The sequence below is a fragment of the Anabrus simplex genome, chromosome 1 (genome assembly GCF_040414725.1).
Source record: "Anabrus simplex isolate iqAnaSimp1 chromosome 1, ASM4041472v1, whole genome shotgun sequence".
NCBI classification, from domain to species: Eukaryota; Metazoa; Arthropoda; class Insecta; order Orthoptera; family Tettigoniidae; genus Anabrus; species Anabrus simplex.
Genome location: NC_090265.1, coordinates 1,519,225,651 through 1,519,250,323, shown reverse-complemented (window position 1 = coordinate 1,519,250,323; position 24,673 = coordinate 1,519,225,651). Strand labels below are relative to the sequence as shown.

Here is a 24,673-nt window from a genome sequence, read left to right as displayed (position 1 = left end):
ATCGCTACAATATTCCACACAGCAGCGGGTATGCCAACTCATCCCCCTCATCACCGTGGCTGACAACGAGGAAAGACAACAGATTGCAGGTTACCTCAGTTGGGTGCGTTTGTGATGGGCTGGCCTAGATTTACACCTAAATACGCCCTCTCAGGTGAACCATTCTGGATTAAGCGACTCCTCACATCTCAGGTCATAGCTACACCACGACACCTGGCCACCATCGGCGTCCGAATGGATATCTACACAGACGCAACTCCTCGCTCAATTGCTGCCATCGCACCAACCACAAATCAAGGCTGCACACAGACCTATGCCACACCAGCCTCCATCAATGCTGCCAAGATGACTGCCATCATTATGGGAACCTTGTAGGCTCTGGCAGTCCTGCCACACGCCTTCACGGAACTACGAATCTTCACCGACAGCAGTGTAGCTCTCTGGACTCTCCGAACGGGCTGGACCCCCGTTTAACATGTACACTCCTATTTGTTAACATAGTATGTAAAATTAATAAAGGAAGCTCTTGAGAGAAGTGTGCTTCTCTCGTGATTACCTATCCCCTCGGCCGAAAACCCGACTGACGTCCTGTCCAGGGAAGTGCTACAAACATTGCACTAAAATTGCTATAAAGGGAGGGGGGTGAGTGCAGCACTCCCTGCGACAGGACTTCAGTCTGAATGTGAGGCCTGTGGGGATAGGTAGTTTACTTACACAAGGTTAAATTTGCTAAATCTTTCATGACCAGGCAAACTGACCAACAGTTAGTGACTAAAAGGATAAAAAAGGATTTATACCTAGGAGTCTTGTGTATCCAAGATATGTGCAGGAACACAATACAAAACTGATAATTATCAGAAAATATTTCCTAACGTGTCTCAACCACAAGAAATGCACCAGGCATCGCACCTAATCCTACAGCTAGTCATTCACCACTGTGTACCTGAAGGCCAAGAACACATGGAAATGAGAAGGGATTGGAAACAACAGTTATATAATGACACGCTTCAGTACAGGATTATCCTCCTGGGTATTTCTGTGAAAAAAAAAAAAAAAAAGCCAAAAGTGAAACCACCACAAAGAGTAATTTTAAATCAGCTAGTGAATGAATTTGGAAAAGATGCATTTACAGCAGATGGGCATGTTTAATTTTGTAAATTGTGCAGTGCTGAAGTGAGAGCAAAAAGTATGTTTGATGTACAACAGCACATTAAATGAGAAAAGGAAACCAAAAGTAATGATTTCAGTGAAGAAATGTATCACATTAAAAGGTCAAATTTCAATGTTCACCTTGTCAACAGCAATATGTAATTTATTGCAATCTCAAAACACAAACATGTTTCAAGAAGCAAAGTTGTGCTCTCCAGCAGCTTAAACTACCATTGCAAATCTTAGAACTTATTATAAAGAACATTTCCTATAGTATTGAGCATATCATGTCACAATTACCTCAATAAAAAAACAAATGAGCTTTGAAATTATGTTAGCTTAGTATTTATTATATGCTTCTTTCTTTGGAAGATATTCATATAATAATTGTATTTATGAAAGGAAGATGTTAGAAATTAAAAACAAGCTTTCCAGAAAGAATGTAAATGCATAAAAATTTCTGTTCTCATAATAATAGGAATACAATCGTGTTTTCTTTTATGTATTGCTGGTTTACCAAAGATAAGACAAGGAAATGATAACTGGAATTTTATGGTAGCTAAAGACTAGAGGGGGAGTGTTTGCTGGGTTATTCTCTCATTTCTTCCCAAAGTATCTTCTTGCTAATTTAAATAGAACACACTGCATTTAATGGTCCGTTCAAATTTAAATCATTGTTTCTTTTCTGTGCTACATAGATTGGAATCTTCAAGTTTATACGTAAATTTTTCTTTACTTGTGTGTAATATTTTGAAGTCCTTGGTGATGTCAGTCAAATTATGAATAACATCGTCTATATATTCTCCTATTGCTGAAAATCTTGTATGTTTGATCGTGTTTACATGTCCTTTAAACTTAATCTAAGAAATATATTAATAGAACAAAAAAATAACATTTTAAACAAGCCGAAGTCCACTCTGAATAGCGACCGAAAAGAGAAGAACACAGTTGTCTTCACATTCCATAATAAACATTCATTCAGTTTAAACAAAATAATTAGATAACATGGTAACGAAGTCATATATAGAACAAATAATAAAATTTTACTCAACACCCACATTATCAATAAGGAGAATAAATATAAAACTGGAATTTACTGTATATAATGTGCCAAGAATGTAATAAGCAATATATAGGACAGTTTGGAAGAAGTATGAAGATTAGGTATAAAGAACATGTAAATGACAACACAATCGAAGACAGCCCAGACCTCACGCAATGGCGAAGACATGTTTTTCTCTTCAAGTTTCTGTCAGCGCCGGCCATTGCTTGAACACCTACCATGTCACGACACTCTTTATCGGAAACACCTATCTACAACAAAATATCATGCGCAATTCCAAGACGTTACTTAGAACTAAATGAAAATGAAAACCTACAACCTGTTTTCCAGTCTTGACCGGGTCAGGGATGGAATGAATGAAGCAGATATAGGCTATTAGTACGATGGGGTCGCCACTCCCAATGTGATTTACGAATGACTGATAGATGCTATGAAATGAGAATGGAGAGTGTTGCTGGAATGAAAGATGACAGGGAAAACCGGAGTACCCGGAGAAAAACCTGTCCCGCCTCCGCTTTGTCCAGCGCAAATCTCACATGGAGCGACCGGGATTTGAACCACGGTATCCAGCGGTGAGAGGCCGACGTGCTGCCAACTTAGAACTACATATGGACCTAAAACTCCTATATTTCTAGAACAAATCTTTACCAAGAAAACCGATGCGACCTATAGTGTTCGCTATGATGAGAGTTTTCGCTCTGGCGGCTCAGACATCAAGATATAATTGTGAAGGGCGTTCATCATAAACCACCAGCACCGGGACTTCGAGCAGAAATCAGGTGTTGGATTGCAAGACTTTCCCAGGAGCAGATGCAGACTCTGGCCACAGGGTAGTTGTCATGAAATGTCATCTGAAGTTGAAGAAATTGAAGAAATTAAAGAATGCAAGAAAATGGGACCTAGATAAGTTGGAAGAAGAGAGTATGTGGGATTGTTTCAAGCAGCATGTTGCACAAGGACTAAATGAAAAGGCTGAAGGAAACACAATAGATGAAGAGTGGACAGTCGTGAAGAATGAGATCAGTAGGGCTGCTGAAGAAAAGTTAGGAAGAAAGGTAAGATTAAGTAAGAATAAGAGGATAAGTCAGAAAAAAAAATGAAATGGCGAAGATGACCATACACCCAGTCCCCGTGCCAGAGAAATTAACCGATGATGGTTAAAATTCCCGACCCTGCCAGGAATTGAACCCGGGACCCCTGCGACCAAAGGCCAGCATGCTAACCATCTGGATAACTCAGGAGATATTACATGACTGTTGAACGGCAAAAATAGAATGGGAAAAAAAAAAAATTAAGAAGGCAGAAAAGAATACAGGCAATTAAAGAATGAAGTGGATAGAAAGTGCAGGTCAGCTTGGCTGAAAGATAAGTGCAGGGATGTTTAAGGTTTTAGGAAAGGTAGATGTTGCATACAGGAAAATCAAGACCTTATGAGAGAGGAAAACTTTATGAATATTAAGAGTTCAGATGGAAGACCACTTCTAAGTAAAGAAGACAAGGCAGAAAGATGGCTGGAACATGTTCAACAATTGTATTAAGGAAAAGAAGAAGATAAGGTTCTGTAACAAGAAGAAACTGTTTATGATGATTAAATCGGAGACCCAATTTTGAAGCCAGATTTCGACAGAGCCTTGAGAGACCTAAATAGGAACAAGGCACCTGGAATTGATGACATAACCTCAGAATTACTGACCGCCCTAGGAGCAACCATTATGGGGAGATTATTCCATTTAGTGCGTAAGATTTATGATATACGGGAAGTGCCATCCGATTTTAGACAGAATGTCATTATACCTATTCCCAAGAAATCAGATGCTGACAAGTGTGAAGAACCCGCACCATTAATTTAGTAATCTCACACTTACAAAATTTTAACACGCATTATTTACAGAAGAATGAAGAAACAGGTGGAAGCTGAGCTGCAAGAAGATTAATTTGGCTGCAGAAGAAACGTAGCAACACGTGAAGCGAACCTGACTTTACGTCTGACCTTAGAGGATCAAGTTAAGAAAGGCAAGCCTATGCACATGGCATTTGTAGATCTAGAAAAGGCATTCGATAATGATTGGACCAAGCTATGTGAGATTCTGAAGGTGATCGGGATTAGATACCAAGAAAGAATAATTTTCTACTATCTGTACGAATATCAGTCTGCAGTGATAAGAATCGAAGGCTATGAAAAAGCACCAGCACTCTAGAAATGAGCCAGGCAAGGCTGCAGTTTGTCCCGTCTCCTTTTCACTGTTTACATAGAACAGGCGATAAAGAATATCAAAGAGGAATTTGGAAAAGTAATCACAATCCAAGAAGAGGAAATCAAAACTATGAGATTTGGTGATGATATTGTTATTCCATCTGCCTGCAGAAGATCTGGAGAAATTGCCAAATAGTATGGACACAGTCTTGGTGAAGCAATACCAGAAGAAATTAAATAAATCCAAAACAAACGTCACGGAGTGCAGTTAAATGAAGTCTGATGATACAGGAAATATTAGATTAGGAAATGAAGTTTTAAAGGAAATAGATGAATGTTGTGACCAGGAAAGTAGAATAATTAATTACGGCATAAGGAGACTAGCAAACTAGTACAAGTAAGAAAAGCCTTTCTTGAGGAAAGAAATTTGTTCATTTCGTACAATGATATAGGAATTAGAAAGATGTTTTTGAAAACTTTCGTCTTGAGCGTGGTATTGTATGGAAGTGAAACATGGACGATAACTAGCTCAGAAAGAAAGAGAACAGAGGCTTTTAAATGAGATGTTACGGAAGAATGCTGAAGGTGAGATTGTTAGATGGAATCACAAATGATGATGTACTGAATCGAATTGGTGAGAGGAGAACGATTTGGCAAAATTTGATCAGAAGAAGAAACATCTTTAGACACCCAGGACTTGTTCAGTTAGTTTTTGAGGGAAGTGTAGGCAGCAGGAGTAGACCAAGGTATGAATATGACAAAGATTAGCACAGAATACGGTGGCATGGAGAACAGCATCAAACCAGTTTATGGACTGATGATCCTTCGTCATGAAACTGTCAGTGTGCACTTGTTCCAAGGATATTTAATGAAGTTTTTGGCATATCATTTCAAGAGAACTCTTAATCATGCTTATTTCTGTTGTGATGGGTCTTAGACTAAGTATAAAAACAGAAAAAAAATGTGTTAACCTTTGTTTCAATACAAAGATTTCAATGTATCAGCAGAATGAAATTTCTCTGCCACTTCACACGCAAAAGACCATGCGATGGTATAGCAGGTAGGCCTACGGTCAAGAGATTTCCTCCCCATACCAGTTTGCAGTGTTCATACAACCCACAGATCATGACAACTGCACAAGAATTTGAACGGCGTTCAGGAAACATTACATTGTTCAACTTTTGTTATACCACTAACATTGAATTTGATGAAGATTACTTCCTTTATAAACGATTTGAAAATCGGTGAAGAGAATTCAATGAAAATCGGTACGTAACGTCGGAGAATAAGGTACTACAATTTAGGTCATACACATTTTATTTATTTCATCGCCATAAGACGATCTGTGTCGGTACGACGTAAAGCGAATAGCAAAAACATTTTATTCATGCTGTGTGGGAGGACGGACAAATGAAGAACGGCTATTCCAGTATAGAAGAAAATGGTAGGAAAGAGAGAGAGAAAGAGAGTGCGTGCGTGTTTTAATGAACAATAATTCAGTACGGTACTCAATCACAGTAATAATTACGTGTGGCTATTTCTAGCCGAGTGCAGCCCTTGTAAGGCAGACCCTCCGATGAAGGTGGGCGGCATCTGCCATGTGTAGGTAACTGCGTGTTATTGTGGTGGAGGATAGTGTTGTGTGTGAGTTGCAGGAATGTTGGAGACAGCACAAACACTCAGCCCCCGGGCCACTGGAATTAACCAATGAAGGTTAAAATCCCCGACCCGGCAGGGAATCGAACCCGGGACCCTCTGAACCGAAGGCCAGTACGCTGACCATTCAGCCAACGAGTCGAACTCAATCACAGTAAGTCACAAGAAATACAAGTAAAGCAGAGCGAGGAGATATAAATATGGAAAACAACTAGATTTTACCGGAAAGAATTTTGATTACTTCAAATGACAGTAGTTAACAATGCAACAGGCACAACAGTGAACCTGTAGTGGGCATCTATACGAGGAGAATTAGCTACCTCTGCTAACACTGGTTTTTTGCAAACCCCAGTTGGATATACATCCTGTAAACATGTGCTCCTCCGGAAGCAGAGTAAACACAGTAAAACTGATATCCTTGTAGCTACGGTCTGCACAAACACAGTAATCTGTTATGCCATAATATCGTTAAATAATAGAAACCATGAGTGCGCTCTTTAAATAATCTAATATATAAATTGAACGTCAGTGAAACACCAAGTGGACATCGTGACTATGTAAAACTATCACATGAAGTGTAATCTACACGGATAATACCGCGGTACAATATGGCGTAGAGGAGGTGAGCAAACCGAACGCTACGGCGCGCCAGTCTTACAAGTCCGAGTTCGGGGCAGGGATACTCTTATTTTTGTATTTATTTAGCTTTTCCAGACTCTTAAAACTGGTTCAACTAGGCCCAGAATTTAGTAGCTCTACTAGCAAGGTAAGTATTCGTATAGCTCACTGTTTCGGACAACCTTGCTAGTCACCTGTTGTGCTCTGTGAAAGCCTAGTAAGTACACAAGAAATCCATACTCACTGTACCTCTTTTCAAACTCCAAGAAATTAGACTGCACGGAAAGATCAAAGAGATTACAAAAATCTACAACAGTATCAATAATGTCCATTCCACATTGATGGAATCTAACAAGGACGGTACTACGGATTCCATACGTTAGCCGAAATGGTCTGGAGATCAGGTACCCTATGAAAATGAAAATCCACAGCCTGTTTCCAGTCATTTGAACGGGTCAGGAATGAAATGAATGAAGCCCCCATCTAGCGGCGAGGACAGGAATCGTGCCGGCTGCCGAAGCCTGTCGCACTCCTCTGGGGCAATGATTAATGAATGACTAATGAAATGAAATGATATTGGAGAGTGTTGATGGAATGAATGATGACAGGGAAAACCGGAGTACCCGGAGAAAAATCTGTCCCGCCTCCGCTTTGTCCAGCACAAATCTCACATGGAGTGACCGGGATTTGAACCACAGAACCCAGCGGTGAGAGGCCGCCGGAGTGCTGCCACCTGAGCCACAGAGGCTCAGGTGCCCTATGAGTATTAATTTATTTTATTTATTTACTAGCTGATGTACCCGTGCTTCGCTACGGGATTCTCAGAAAGACTGACTTTGTGGTTTTCTTAACCTGAAATCAACATAGGTCATTACAAAAACGTAAGTGTGAATGTAGCGTTTAAAAGCAATGCTATCATATAAAATACTCGATCAAATGGAAAGCCGCACGTTTTATCACTTTTAACGAACAGTGCTGCGGTTAGATTGCGGTGCCAATCTAATAGTCCAAAGTTCCAGAGCTGGGATGACCAGGCCGCAGATTGCCATGAACACTCATCTGCCATTATTCCGCTAAATATGCACACTGTTCATTCCAATCAGTGCCTCAGAGTAGGGATTGAATAGCCCGAATGCTATGATGATCCAGTGCGTTACGTACCAGTATTATCAGAAAATTTATAAACCAGGGGAATGTCATGCTAAAGAAGAAAGTTATCTAACTCCCCAGCTACTTCCCATCAATATTCATGCAGGCTGTTACACTCTGTATGACTGGGCGAGTTGATCGTGTGGTTAGCGGTGCGCAGCTGTGAGCTTGCATCCGAGAAATAGTGGATTCGAACCCCATTCTCGGCAGCGCTGATGATGGTATTCCGTGGTTTCCCACTTTCACACCAGTCAAATGCTGGGCCTGTACCTTAATTAAGGCCTAAGGCACTCCTAGCCCTTTCCTATCCCATAGTCGCCATAAAACCTATCTATGTCGGTGGGACGTAAATCAAATAAAAAATACTCTGTACGCAGCAGTAATCCTATCTACCGGAGATGAAGGGCAACAGATGACACAAAGCACATCACGACAAACAATGGTCAATGTAATGTTATTGTTGATTGATGTTATGAACTTTCTATATTGTAGGAATTCACATTTAGTTTTCTTTCAACTCTGTGATTTGTAAAATATTTTATACCATAAACTGTAGTTTCTTATTCTCCGACTTTACATACCGATTTTCATTAAATACTGTTTACCCATTTCTGGTTACTCGGCGCTGATATGGACTTAGTAACAAAAATCCAAAATCGTGAATATCTTTGTGATCATAGCCAGTACGGTAACAATGTATAAGACATGAATAATAGGAAATTTAATACTATGTAACCCTAGTTATGTAGCATTCATCGATTACACCTCTAACAAGAAATATTTGAGAATTACATTTTAGGTCTTCCCCTAAACTACCATTTTACTCAGCGTAAAAAAAATAATTTACAGCCTATACTATAGCGACTTATTTCCTGACTTTGCATACCGATTTTCATCAAGATAGGACTACTAATAACAACAAAATAATTGGGGATTATATTTTAGGCCTTCCCCTAAACTACCATTTCACTCAGCGTGAGTAAAATTATTTATAGCCTAAATTGTAGAGGCTCATCCTCCGACTTCACATACCGATTTTCATTAGACCACTAATAACATAAATAGTTGAGAATTCAATTATAGGCCTTCCCCTAAACTACCATTTCACTCAGCGTGAGTAAAATGATTTATAGCCTAGATTCTAGAGGCTCATCCCCTGACTTCACATACCGATTTTCATTAAATTCTCTTCAACCGTTCTCTCGTGATGCGTGTACATACATACATACATACATACAGACAGACAGTCAGACAGACATTACGGAAAAGTAAAAAAGTGCATTTTCTTGTTACTATGGACACGACCGATACAGAAATACCATTATTTTCAAATTCTGAGCAATGTACAGACAAAACTCTTATTTTATATATATAGATTACATTTATGGCCTTCCACTAAACTACAATTTCACTCAGTGCGAATAACATTATTGATAGCCTAGATTATAGTGACCTATTCCCCGACTTTGCATACCAACTTTCGTGAAGATACGACCACTAATAAAATAAATATTTGACAATTAAATTTTAGGCCTTCCCCTGAACTACCATTTTTCTCAGCGTGTATAGCCTATATTGTAGCGACTTATTTTCCATCTTTGTCTAGCGATTTTCATTAAGACACGACCACTAATAACATAAATATTTGAGAATTAAATTTCAGGCCTTCCCCTAAACTACCATTTCACTCAGCGTGATTAAAATAATTTATAGCCTAGATTGTAGCGGTTCATCACCCGACTTTACATTCCGATTTTCATAAAATTCTCTTCAGCCGTTTTCTCGTGATGCGTGTACATACATACATACATACAGACAGACAGACAGACGGACGGAAATTACGGAAAAGTAAAAAATGCATTTTCTTGTTACTGTGAACATGACCGATACAGAAATACCATTCTTTTCAAATTCTGAGCAATGTACAGACAAAACTCTTATTTTATATATATATATATATATATATATATATTCCATTTCAGGCCTTCCCCTAAACTACCATTTCACTCAGTGCGAATAACATTATTGATAGCCTGGATTATAGCGACCTATTCCCCGACTTTGCATACCAATTTTCGTGAAGATACGACCACTAATAAAATAAATATTTGACAATTAAATTTTAGGCCTTCCCCTAAACTACCATTTTTCTCAGCGTGTATAGCCTATATTGTCGCGAATTATTTCCCATATTTGTCTAGCGATTTTCATTAAGACACGACCACTGATAACAAATATTTGAGAAGTAAATTTCAGGCCTTCCCCTAAACTACCATTTCAGTCAGCGTGATTCAAATAATTCATAGCCTAGATTGTAGCGGTTCATCACCCGACTTTACATTCCAATTTTCATAAAATTCTCTTCAGCCGTTTTCTCGTGATGCGTGTACATACATACATACAGACAGACAGACAGACAGAAATTACGGAAAAGTAAAAAATGCATTTTCTTGTTACTGTGAACATGACCGATACAGAAATACCATTCTTTTCAAATTCTGAGCAATGTACAGACAAAACTCTTATTTTATATATATAGATTTATTTGCTATTGGTTTACCAAACTCACAGAAGTTGTTTGGAGACGTAAGGATGGGACAGGGCTAGGATTGAGAAGGTAGCTGTCAAGGCCAAAATTACGGTATAGTCCCGGGTTTTGCCTGATGTTAAAATATGGAAACAACGAAAAACGATCTTCAGGGCTGCTTACGGTGGGTTCGAACTCTCTATCTCCCGAATGCAAGATCACAGTTCCACGCCCCGAACCGCGCAACCAATTTTGGTACACTTGCTCGGTATGTTAAATGAAAAAACGACGACCGTCCTCAAACACGACAGAAATTCTTCCCGACAATTTAATAAACTGATCATTATGCATCGAAATGTGCAGAATGTATCCGTCTGATGACAGTAGTTAACAATGCAATGGACACAATAGCAAACCTTAGTGGGCAGCTATACAGTATAAGAAATGTAAGGGGGGAAGGGGCGGGGTTCGCCTGCGAGCTGCCTAAGGCCTGACCCCAATCCTACCAAACACTCTCACTGCTGTTAGTTGACTATGGCAGGCTAAGAAGACACAACATGGACTCCAGACACATACTCGGCCCTCTGTTGCTCCTATGCTTGCGGATGCTTTATGTATCAGGTAAGCAGTCAAATTATTTATCATTTCCTGATCTGGAAATAAAACATGAGAATATTAACAAGATGCAAGTTCAGCCGCAAGGCTCCAGCTGGACTATGACATTGTTAATACTGGGTTAACTTTACAATTTAAAGAGAGTGAGGTGGGGGGGGGGGGCACCATATCGGACTGTATGAACACTGACGTAGTTTACAGGAAATTATGTTTCGATCAGAAGAGAACACCTAACCTTCCCGTATCGTTCTTCGATACGATTTGGAAATACGAATAGCTTTTCTTCAAACAGTGTTAAAATGCCTCTTTCGCATTAGTAGAGCCTATATATATAAAATGAGAGGTTTGTCTGTGCATTGCTCAGAATAAAAAAGAATGGGATTTCTGTAACAGACGTGTCCTCAGCAACATGGAAATGCATGGTTTAATTTTCCGTCATCTCTGTAGGCCTATTTATGTACGCGCTGTTGTTTGGGTCATCAGTCCAGAGTCTGGTTGGATGCAGCTCTTGATAACACCCTATCCTGTGCTAACCTTTTTATTCATGCATATCTACTACATCCTACATCTGCTTTAATCTGCTTGTCACATTCGTACCTTGGTCTACCCCTACAGTTCCTGCCACCTGAACTTCCGTATTTTAAAAAATAAAAACAGTTGTGCAAGTCCTGGGTGTCTTAAGATGTGTCCTATTAGTCTATCTCTTCTTCTGGTCAAATTTAGCCATATCGGTCTCCTAGCACCAATTCGATTCGTATCTCTTCACTCGTGATTCTATCTATCCATCTCACCTTCAGCATTCTTCTGTAATACCACATTTCAAAAGCGTCTACTATCTTTTTGAGCTAGTTATCGTCCAAGTTTCACTTCCATACAATGCCACACTTCAGACCAAAGTTTTCGAAAACATCTTTCTAATTCCTATATCAATGTGCGAGGTGAACATTTTCTTAAGAAAGGCCTTCCTTGCTTGTGCTATTCTGCATTTTATGCCGCCTTACTTCTATTACCATTAGTTATTTTACTACGCAGCAAGTAACAATACCCATCTGCTTCCTTTAAGACAATTTCTTAATCTAATATTTACTGCATAGCCTGACTTTGTTCGACCGTACACCATTATATACCTCCACCACGACAAAATGGCATAAGAGAATTAAATGAAAATGTGTATGTAACGTCGGGGAAGAAGGCACTACCATCTAGGCTATAAGTAATTGTATTTACGCTGAGTGAAATGGTAGTTTAGGGGAAGGACTCAAATTGAATTCTCAAAAATATATTTATTAGTGGTCCTATCGATAAAACTGCATAACTAAAGTTATATAGGATTACATTTCCCATCATTTATATATTATTATCTTTTTTACAATAATTGCGTTCCGTCGTATCGACACAGATAGGTCTTACGACAATGGCATAGAAAAGGGCTAGGAGTGGGCAGGACGCGGCCGTACCCTTAAGGTACGGCCTAGTGTGAAAATTAGAAACCACGGAAAACCATCTTCGGTACTCCCAACAGTGAGGTTGGAACCCAGTATTCCCAGAATGCAAGCTCACAGCTGCGCGCCCTTAACCGCATGGCCAACTAGCTCAGTTAATTAAAGTTTTTTTAAAGTTGCATTACGTCGCACCGACACAGGCAGGTCTTACGGCGACGATGGGACAGGAAAGGTCTAGGAATGGGAAGGAAGCGGCCGTGGCCTTAATTAAGGTACAGCCCCAGCATTCGCCTGGTGTAAAAATGGGAAACCACGGAAAACCATCTTCAGGGCTGCCGACAGTGGGGTTCGACAACACTATCTCCCGGATGCGAGCTCACAGTTGCGCGCTCCTAACTGCACGGCCAACTCGTCCGGTAATTATGCATTTTTTATTTTTTTTTTTTTTGCTAGGGGCTTTACGTCGCACCGACACAGATAGGTCTTATGGCGACGATGGGATGGGAAAGGCCTAGGAGTTGGAAGGAAGCGGCCGTGGCCTTAATTAAGGTACAGCCCCAGCATTTGCCTGGTGTGAAAATGGGAAACCACGGAAAACCATTTTCAGGGCTACCGATAGTGGGATTCGAACCTACTATCTCCCGGATACAAGCTCACAGCCGCGCGCCTCTACGCGCACGGCCAACTCGCCCGGAATTATGCTTTTTTTTTTTTTTTTTTTGGTTAGGGGCTTTACGTCGCACCGACACGGATAGGTCTTATGGCGACGAATTATGCATTTTACCGGACCGTCTGTGATAAGAGAGATTGTCATGAATTTTAATTTATGTTACTAAATCCATTTCAGCACTGAGCCACGAGAAAATGGGTGAACAAAATTTAATGAAAATCGGTACCGGTATATACAGTCTGAAAATAAGGAATTACAGTCTAGGCCAGGGATGGCGAATCTTTTCCGGCTAGTGTGCCATTTTATGTCTGGTTTATTATTCTCAACTATTTACTGTGCCACTTGTTATTTTCTTTTAAGGAATGGCTCCAACCCCCCCCCCCCCTACACACACACACACACACACACACACAACTTCCTTTCTTAATTCCCAATTATGTTTCATAATATTTTATTTATTCATTTAGTGATTTATTTCTTTATTTATTTATTCAGTATATATATCTTGTAAATACATTTGATTGCATATTTCGTGGTTGTATTTTGCAAATACATTTTTAAGTACCGGTATGTAAGTTTGGAGAATACTTAACATTACCTGTAAAAATATATATAATAAGCTCTCATTGTAACACTTCGTCATTAAATACAGTATTATAAAATATAATAATTAAAAACACTAATATTGCTAATGGACTTTAAGTGAAATCTCGTTCTCACATTTAGTACCCATGTCATTTATATTAGGTTCATAACTTCTTGTCTTCATTAACACACAAGAAGCACTTAGGTCTGAACCAAGACGGCTTCTACGTTCATTGTAGAAAATAGCTATTCGAATATGATGACCCAAACAAAGTAAGTAATGCTGTAGCAAGTTTCTTCATCATCGAAAACTTTTGTGGGAGGCTGTCCCATTGTTCACGTATTAAGTTGTCTGGCTCCTGGAGAGAGTATTCACCATCAACAGCACAGTTTATTTTCACCAAGTTGTACGAATTTGTTCATCCATGTACTGCTTTCTTCACATTCAATCAACTCCACTTCTAAATGGCCAGTAAAAAAATGACCTTAATGTCACTCATTTGTGTAATACGAGGTTTTACAATAAAGTGAAATATTTTCTCCAAATCTCGAAATTGGGAAAATTTCTTGGAAATTACTTGTTTTGCATTTTTTGAGACGTCCACATACTTCTTACAAATACTTATTGTGACTTCAAAATTAATTGATTTGCAAACTTTGACATGAGTTCAAGTTGTACTTTAAGTGAAGGAAAGTACTTAAAATTCTTTGTATCAACATCCCTGACGAACACACGTTTTCTCTGGAGTGATTTTATGATCTCAAACAATCTTCTGCAGTATGTCCCTTTCCTTGTAGTTCCTGATTCATATCATTGTATACTGCTGTAAAATCACGGAGAAACATACATTCGCACGGCCAGATAGGGTCCGTGAGTTCTGGGACTTCTTCGTGCTTTTCTATCATGAAGAAGCGAATTTCGTCCAAAAGGTCGACAAGCCTCTGGAGTACTTGACCACGGCTCAGCCAGCGAACATTATTGTACATTACAAGTACGCCACAGTGAGATTCCACTTCTTATAACATTTTCAAGAACTGGCGATTATTTAGACCACGTGCAGGTATGAAGTTCACAATTATTGTAGTTACCACCGAGAGTACTCTATCAACTAACTGCATACCTTTCTTCGCACATAGGGATTCCTGGTGCAATATGCGATGGAACTGTAAAATACGATGTTTAACTCTTTCTTTAAGAAATTGCACAAACCCATTATGAATACCCACCATACTTCAGGCAATATTCTGTACGTCAAACCCCATTTTTAATACAAGTTCTTGCTTCACATCCTTCATTACATCTTTACCTATTGTCGTATTTTGTAAACTCAACAATTTAACTAACTCCTCCCTCATCACATTTCCACAAGGAAATCAGAAAAAACAGCGATCCTTTCTTGTAAGGTCACATACGTGATTTCAACAAGATATACTGAATATATCTGGGAGTTATCCGAATCAGCTTTTAATAATTGTTCCGAAACATCTTCACTCATTCTTATTATTCTACCCTTAACAGGATTTCGCCTGGCTAGCATTTCTATAATTCTGTTAATTATTTGTTGTTTGTTAGGAAAGTCTTCATATTAATGTATCGGGCGTCAATAAGAAAGTCTCTTTCAAGAACTCACCATCAGAAAAAATCAGTTCCTCATGCTCTAATATGCAGTGAGACAGATGGAAATAACCGCACTGATATTATTCCTTGGCCTGAAAGACGATACAAAACAACTAGTTTGTTTTATGTATTGTTCGATTTTCTGTGAAACGAGCTCTCTTTTTTCTTCACTTGCAAGGAACGAACATTTAAATGATTCGTCTCGAAATGGCGCTTTAGGCCTACATTGAATGTGCGGAACACGATAGTTTTCAAGCACAGACAACACATAGCTTTATTGCTTCTTTCTATGGCTCCGAATTCCGTTGTCCAGTGTTCTTAAAGAATCCGGTCACTATCTTTGTTAAGTTTCTGTTTGTATTTACGACACCGAAAACGACATTCAGAAAACAGTAACACAACGAATAATTACGCGCTACTGGCTATCACACACAAGTCAAACTTCATTCACTGACTGACTTCATATATTTATTTCTTACACGTGAAATACTATAACTATACGATCCATGAGATATGTATAGTCTGTAGCACAAGACGTATATAAAAACGTTAATATGTTCATGTGGCGTGCCACCGAAATCGTGTTAGCGTGTCACCTAGTCTAGGCTATAAATAATTGTATTCGCCCTGGATAAACTGGTAGTTTAGGGGAAGGAACCTAAAAATTTAATTTTTAAATAGCTATGTTATTGGTTCAATCGAAAAGTACTAAATAACAAAAGTTAGAGAGAATAATTTCTGATCATTTATGTCTTATTCAGCTTTACTGTACCGACTACAAGAGAATTCATTAATTTAGACTTCTTGCTTCCCCATATCAACGCCGAGCACTGCTCACATTGAAATATTGTTCAGCCGTGTTAACTGGCTAAGGTTTTCGTCATGATTGTGTTAAGGTCATGGTCATCTATCCATACCGACAAGAAAAATTGTCAAGATGATTATAAAAATAAGAAAACGTAAAGTAACGATCGCTCGAATAAGACAAGACGGAGTCACGAAAAGGACGACTCACTTCAGATGCCTTAATATCACAGAGTAGGAAGAAAAATAAATGTGAGGTCTACAATATCGAAAGCTCGTAAAATTGATCAACAATAGCATTAAAATTGACCACTGCTGTGATGTGCTTTGTCGCTTTTGCTGCCACTCATCTCCAATAGATGGGAGTAAAACAGTCTGCCTGAAAATTGACGGCAAGTAGCTGGAGAGTTAGGTAACTTTCTTCGTTAGTATGCCATTCCTCTGGTTACTGGTACGTAATACACTGGCTCATCATAGTATTCCAGCTATTCGATCCCTACTGTGAGGTTCTGATTGGAATGAGCAGTGTGTACACTTAACGGAATATGGGAGAGGAGTTGCCATTGATGCTTTCACGATCCGTACTTATAAGGTTTTTGGGCTAATGCCGTGTCTAGAAAATAAAGAGAACTGCGCTCTGCGTCGTGAGAAGAAAATCTCGACTGACAACGAGAAAGGCTAAATAATGAGCTTTGAATTTAGACGTCCAGCTCTCTGACAAAGCCATGCGTGATCGGTGAAATGCTGAGCTACATTTGGAAACACCGCCTCTTTCAGCTCTTGGGTTGTAACAATTCTTCCTGCGCTTTTCATCCCCACGTTCCCATCTTGCCCACCCTAAGTCACAGCACCATTTCGTAGTTGAAGTACATTATCGACAAACTGCTGCGCAGAGGGAACACCGTTCAGATGAACTCACCTCTTTACAAATTCTGCATGCCAAAATAAATTGAAGTGGTTTTGATCTTTGTTGTCGAATGGTAGTAAAGACTGGGGATTTCATTGGAAATCAGTCAGCCCTGCGACTTAATTCAAGAAAATATGCCTCATAACCTGCCCGAGTTCGAATTTAGACAAGTAATGGAGAAGATAAAAAGCATGTATCGCCCATGAGGAAAGCTAGCTATAGCGGGGACATTAAAATTACGCAAAAGCCATGTTTGAGGGTGGTCGATAAAAGGAATGGGATCAATAGTACGCCTCTTCCGAATTCAAAGCCAACCGTGATCAGCACATGGAGTTGCTCTCGTCGGTTTGATACTTAATTTGCCACTTCCCCAAGTTTCTTTGTTTTAAGAGACGATAGATAAATTCAGGCAAACTAAACAGCAACCATTAAAAAAAATTCAACCCACCGCAGTGATGGCGATTAGAAGGGAGGAGCGGGAGGGAGCCCCCACCCCAACTTTGTGGAGATTTTTGAAAATATAATAACCGTGTCCGAACATTTCGTACCACGGACATTCCGTACTACTTGATTTTTGAGAACATTTCGTACCTACGTCGTTAAATACCGGGGAACGATTTTTCCGTATTCTCCATATTTACGCCAGGACAATCCGTAGTACCACCTAATATCAGATGGGAATAGCAGTTCCACGTTCATTACCACATTAACGTTAGTAGTGATCACACTGCGCGGCTTTTAAAATTTGGGAATTGTAACATGGAGTTGTGTTCTAAGACCAAGGAGGTTTGTGTGTGCACTTCCGAGAGATACGCATACAGGTACAAGCGACAGGCGAAGGACGATACTGATACTTGGATTTGTGTAAAGCATCAATCGGACAAGTATGAAATGAAATGAAATGAAATGAAATGAAATGAAATGGCGTATGGCTTTTAGTGCCAGGAGTGTCCGAAGACAATTTCGGCTCGCGAGGTGCAGGTCTTTTGAATCGATTCTAGTAGGCGACCTGCATGCAGTGAAGAAGATGAAATGATGAAAGCGACACATACACCAGGCCCCCGTGCCAGCGAAATTAACCAATTATGGTGAAAATTCCCGAACCTGCCGGAAAATCGAACCCGATACCCCTGTGACCAAAGGCCAGCACGCTAACAATTTAGCCATGGGGCCGAACAGTCGGACAAGTGTTGTGGGTTTATAAAATCAAGAGGAGATTTATCCGTCCAAAGCCTGGGTAAAGAGAGATGGGAACCAGAAAACGTAATCATATTTGATGTTATATTCCTCGTGTTTATTACCAGGATTGAGAAAAATATTTGGTAAGTTCATTAAAATTCTGTAAAAAGCCGGTTTTATTCATGTTCAGCTCATCATAAGAATCTATGTTTACGTTTTTATGTTGTTTATTTTGTTTTGTTTCTTAGCGCCACGTCCTACAAAATATTAAAAAACGTAATCGACGTGAATCTTCTATACGACCAACACTATTGCCATGCAAAACTGAACGTGTCATCGGCCTGTTTCACAAGAGAATAGGTTTACACTATTGATGCCACCAAAAGATAAACACCAAAGAGTTAAGTGGTGCAGTATTTCTATTCGTCCCCGGGAACTCGGCAACGGTAAATCGGAGGCCCTAATCACACTCACTATATCCCTATGGTGAATAGAATATTTTCTCGTATAAATTACTAACTTAATACGGTATACTGTAAGTGCATACTGAAGACGTAAATACGACCGTAATGCACCCGAAATATTTCTGCTTCAGTTTTATTGTCTACCCCGTGCTATTCCCAGGCCCCCTGTACTTTTTTTTTCTATACATTTTTGTACCCTGCCCCCTCCACCATTTCTAATTCCCAACCGCCGCAACTAACCCACCGTACATATAGTCTCCGTCAGCGCACTGTTACAAATTCTGAATCGTCTGTCTTAAAATACTACGTAGTACTCCTTAAGGAAAAGGAACATTAATCGTCAATTGACCGGGCGAGTTGGCCGTGCGCGTAGAGGCGCGCGGCTGTGAGCTTGCATCCGGGAGATAGTAGGTTCAAATCCCACTATCGGCAGCCCTGAAAATGGTTTTCCGTGGTTTCCCATTTTCACACCAGGCAAATGCTGGGGCTGTACCTTAATTAAGGCCACGGCCGCTTCCTTCCAACTCCTAGGCCTTTCCTATCCTATCGTTGCCATAAGACCTATCTGTGTCGGTGCGACGTAAAGCCCATAGCAAAAAAAAATCGTCAATTGCATACTAGACGCAAACATCTCAATCAGCAACATCTAACAGGCCCTAATAAACACGAATTACCTACAGTACATAATGACAATGGCGCTTACATCCATAAATATTATAGACATGTTGGCCATACAGACGCATGCCGGAAGGTAGCGCTTTCTCCCAGCACCACGGAAGTTATGACACGAAGACCATGACGCAATACTGCATTTACATTCAACTGGCTGTAGCTCCCCACCCTCCTCGACCAAGCATACGCACACGACTGGAAGACAAAACGCCAACAGGAATACCTTACGCTAACATTTATCCACCACCCAGATTAGTTTTTTGAAAAGATTATGTATGTCACTGATGTGTAACGCGATATGATAATATTTACTGTTGATTCGTTTTCCAATAGTTACAGAATACAACACGCGAACATAAGTTTTCAGTGATACAATAGACGTCAAGGACTGATGAGATAGCAGCTGTGATATTAATTACGACACAGTCCCTGTATTTCCCAGTGTAAAAATCAGCAACCATTCACAACTCCCAACAGGGGGTCCCACAAATGGGTCTCCGTAATACGAGCTTACACTTACACTATCAATTCCGCGCAGTCAATCCTTCACTGCCTGGACATCACAATAATAAATATTAATAATAAAGTGATTTTACATTCCACTAACTACTTTTACAATTTGCTTTACGTCGCACCGACACAGGTCTTACGGTGTGACCCTAAACGCACGGCCAACTCACTCTGTTTTCTCCAGTTTTCGTAGAAGATGAGATGTAAGGATTTTGTTCCGCACTTACATGCCAGTAAATTTTCGACATGAGGCTGGTGTATTTGCATAAAGACTTACGAATCTAGAAGAGGCTGTTCACTATCCCATGCGCTCATGCCCGCATACGTAATCTGAATTGCTTCACCGTCTGCTGCAACATTAATTTATTGTGTCAGGAAATGAAAAAGGCATCTCGAGAATTGGGGACTATCTACAATGGATTCACCCAGTAAAACGTAGTTTCTGTTCCCCATCATGACGTGAATCCCATTTCCCTGATGTTCACTCTAATACTAATTCAATTCCAGGAAGATTTGCGGAGGTGGTCGAGCATAGAGCGAAGTACTCCATCCCACTTACGGCCTGCACGCTACTACGACTGGCAAAAGACGTCCAGATACGTAATTGCAGTTTTTCTAACTTGGAGACAAATCTTTACTTGCATACTACCACAGGATTTTTTGTTTCAATTTGCCTTAGATCACACTGACACAGGTAGGTACAGGAAAAGGCTAGGGCTGCGAAGAAAGTGACTGTGGCCTTAAGGTACAGCCCCAGCATTTGACCAGTGTGAAAATGGGAAACCAAGGAAAAACCATCCTCAGAGCTGCTGACAGTGGCCTTCGATCCCACTATCTCCCGAATGTAAGCTGAAAACTGTGTGACCCAAACGACGTAGCCACTTGTTCAGTACCAACGGATTTTAACTATGGCATTGTAACATTTTTATTGCATTGGCAATAGGGTTATTGAAAATGCACTGAAATTTAATAATAATAATAATAATAATAATAATAATAATAATAATAATAATAATAATAATAATAATAATAATAATAATAATAATAATGGCTTTACGTCCCACTAACTACATTCACGTATATAAAAACGAAAACACTTGAATGACTAGAGACAGGAAGTTCATATTCACAGACAAGTGCATTAGTATGTTCTGAAGAAATGATCACTACTTGAACGACGTCGGCCCTCAGGTTCAGGGTCCATATCGATATCTCGGCGCACCACCACCACCGACTGGTAAAATGTGACTGCGACGCTCGTCTCTATAAACCGAAGGTAATGGATCAGTGTGACTTGAGCAGACGTGCAGGATGCCTCGTAGGCGTAGGCGAGAACCGTACCGTCAAATGAGTGAGTTTAAAAGAGGGCGCATTATTGGCATGAGAGAACGTGATTCAGGAAACTGCCGCTCGTGTGAGACGAAGTCTGTCGGCAGTGCAACGGGTGTGTACAGAATCGCTCACAGAAGGCCATAGAACACGACGAAATGGGTCTGGTCGCACCACCCAGATCACCCCCCGAGAAGATCGACACCTCATCCTAATGGCATTGCAGGACAAATCTGCGTCGTCCTCAGCTCTGCCGCAACAGTGGAACACATAGCACACTATCAGGAGTGACAGTCCATCGCCGTATATTGCGGTCTGGGCTACCGGCGTGTCGTCCATTTCTCCGCCTACCTTTGACTAACGTGCATAAACATGCTAGACTGGAACGGAGTATGGAACGACGTCACTGGGGACAGCAATGGCAGCAGAAAAGTATTTCGGACGAATCCAGGTTCTGTTTGTTTGAAAATGACAGCCGCATTTTTGTTCGCAGCAGACAGAGGGAGAGGCATCACAATGACTGCATTCGCACAAGACATACAGCGCCAACTCACGACCTTAAGGTATGGGGTGCTATTGGGTACAACCACAAATCACAGTTGATGCATGTCCAGGGCACTATGACCAGTTTGACCTGTCTGTCTGTTAGGTCATCGGCCCAGAGGCTGGTTGGATCCTCAAATAGCACCACCAAAGGTCATGCGGTTATAAGGAAACCCCAAAAACCAATGGCAGCACCAAACTGAGGCGTACTAGGCAAGATGCGGAGTGAGGTAGTTTGCCATTGCTTTCCTCACTGGGTCAGAATGTACCATTGCAGCACGACTGACCCTATGAGCAGCCCAGTTCATAACACTCAGATGCACTAGTCGTGCTCTGAATGTCATTACTCAGCACTACCCATACCCCAGCAACTTCGGTGGAAGGTACACTTTACTCTGGCCTGTGCCAAGAGATGAATACAAAAGCAGGGGCGAAGCGTCAGGGGAGACAGGGTAGACAGTGTGTACCCTTAACATTTTGTGAACGAAATGTTGTCTAGTTAATTCAATTATTTTTTAGAACATTAATTATTTCTACATTTATGATATTTTATTCCCCGATTTAATTATTTTCGTCTCACTTTGGCAATGTCAGGGCTCGCGTCAGTTACACGAAGCACGTAGACGAAAGTAGCGCTGTCCATTCTGTGTATGATCCCTTTGATTTTCAAGGCTTTCAGATAGAGGAACACTAACGTTATCTGTAGGTTCTGACTGTGGAACTAGGACTTTCCTATAGCGAGATTTCTCCGCCCAGTAGACAGACTTACCAGCGTCTCTTCTTGCTCTCATTGGCTAGTATTTGGATCTCGGTTATAACGGTGTTCTTATTGGCTACCATGTGATTCATGGTTTTAGTGTAATTAATTTGAATTCACTTTATTATACGGCACGTCTATAAACAATATAATATTCAAATACGAAGTATAGCAAACTTACACGTAATGAATGAATGATGGCATCAAAACCCTTCAAATACGTGCATTTTCTTGCCCGCCAATATTAGTTATGGTATTATAACCCCAACAACTATTGACATACATTCTTAATAATGAACCCCAGTGTGTGAATACGGAAAACAACAAAATTGCTTAAATTGATGCTGTATATACAGTTAGCGTCAGTTGCTAGTAAAGGCGCTATGAGTGCCTTCAAACGAATTAAAACCTGTTTAAGGAATTCGATGACCAACCAGAGACTGTCTAACTTGGGAACTCTAGCTATACAGGAGCACTGCTGTGGCATCTTAGCAACATGACTGACTTCAAGACGGGATTTTGCTGAAATGAAGTACAGGCGGATTGAACTGTATGTTTAGACTTGTGCGAAAATATATTTATTTCTTATTTCTCTCATTAAATCTATGTAACAATGAAATATATCGGCATTTTTTATTCTAAAAGTATGTTGTTATTTGACAACTCCCGCTGCCTATTTAGTCTATACTTAAAAATAAAACGAGTGCACGTAGGATTGTAGGTTGTTATAGGGTTTGTCTTAGTTTCGTAATCATTAATATAATGTTGAATACAGATTATTATGCGTCGAAAATAATAATAGTTTAAATGTTAAAAAATCTGTGTCTACCCCGTTAGTTCACGCTTCGCCACTGACCGTAACAGAACTCACCTTGGTCTCCTAAATAAGACAGGCGTAACATTTCAAGAAATCACAACCCAAAGCACAATCCACAGAACAGACATCTCAACAAGCAGCTACGGTCACATTCTGTAATGGAAACGAAGAAGTCACAGCATCCGCTCAAAGATCCACAATAATAATAATAATAATAATAATAATAATAATAATAATAATAATAATAATAATAGTCGATATATTAAAAGTTTACTAAAAACTGCTTTGGCAAATCCATCCACCCGTTCTACTAGGCTGATACGCTTCATTTTTGTTTTATTCTCTCCGGAATTACCTGCCGGTGTATCGTGAGACATTGATAGGTTTCGAAGTTCAGCCAACATCGAGTATCATAAAGTCAAATCATTAAATTACGATTAATAATTGCAGGCGAAGGATTGTGATAGTACATATATCACACCCCCGAATTATATGTAGAAGTTAGAGATATTATTGTCAGTATTCGATTTGTATTATTATTATTATTATTATTATTATTATTATTATTATTATTATTTCATTTGTATATTTTGCCATTTATATTGGTAAGCTGGAAGATATCCACATATGTAGGTATGAGTAATTTGTTTTGCACCAGTGGGAAAACATTGCTGTAATAACTCTGGTAATTTGAATGAGTCATCTGGCTACCCCAGTGTCTGTTGTGATGTACTTGTGTCAGGAAATTCCATTTACTCATGTATATATCCCAGCCTGATGAGATAAGCTTGTTGTTGTACCAGGAAAGTTTGGTGATTCATGAAAACTCCCCAGAGTTTGTTATTGTCTTGGGAGGAAGAAGTAGTTCAGGGCTTGGTCTTGATTTGAGATCACTCATGATTGGCTGGCAAGCACCAATCCAGACGTCTCATCTGAAAGGAGGGGGATGTTGATGTCTATAAAGGTTGGTCATACGGCAGCAACCAAGATGATTGTATGAGAGATTGTATAAGAAACATTGTAAGGGTGATTGTGAAGGTGATTGTATAGGAACGAGAAGGAAGATAACTACAACTACAACTGACGGACTGTACTGGAAGGAAGTGGTGCTGAGACACGGTACTGGATTGACATGGCTGCAATGGACTGGACTTCAAACGTTCGTGGAGCGTAGTCGTGTTATGTTTGTGGAGAGTGCTTGCGCATTAAGTATTGCAGCACTTGTGGCGGCCTAGCATTATATGTTGGTGAAAGCTATCTCAGACTTTCCATAAATTTATATGTTGAGGATCGACAGACGTGTGTATATATCTTTACAAGTGTTAAAATATGTGAACACAGTAGTACAAGGTACAGTATCTGTGTGAAGTGATAACTGCCGATTATGAGAATCGGTAAGTCGAAT

At 39.9% G+C, this 24,673-nt stretch overlaps 2 protein-coding genes across 3 annotated transcripts in view; one reads left to right on the top strand and one right to left on the bottom strand.

Moving 5' to 3' along the window:
• Positions 1-24,673, bottom strand: part of qin — an 870,645-nt gene that overhangs the window by 510,312 nt on the left and 335,660 nt on the right. The gene's annotated exons all lie outside the window — the stretch shown is intronic.
• The window catches only part of LOC136858462 (uncharacterized), a 77,227-nt gene continuing 63,422 nt past the window's right edge, over positions 10,869-24,673 (top strand). Inside the window, exon 1 of the mRNA XM_067138019.2 lies at positions 10,869-10,977. Within this exon, the coding sequence (XP_066994120.1) occupies positions 10,914-10,977 (64 nt within the window). The 5' untranslated portion in view covers positions 10,869-10,913. The remainder of the gene's footprint in view (positions 10,978-24,673) is intronic.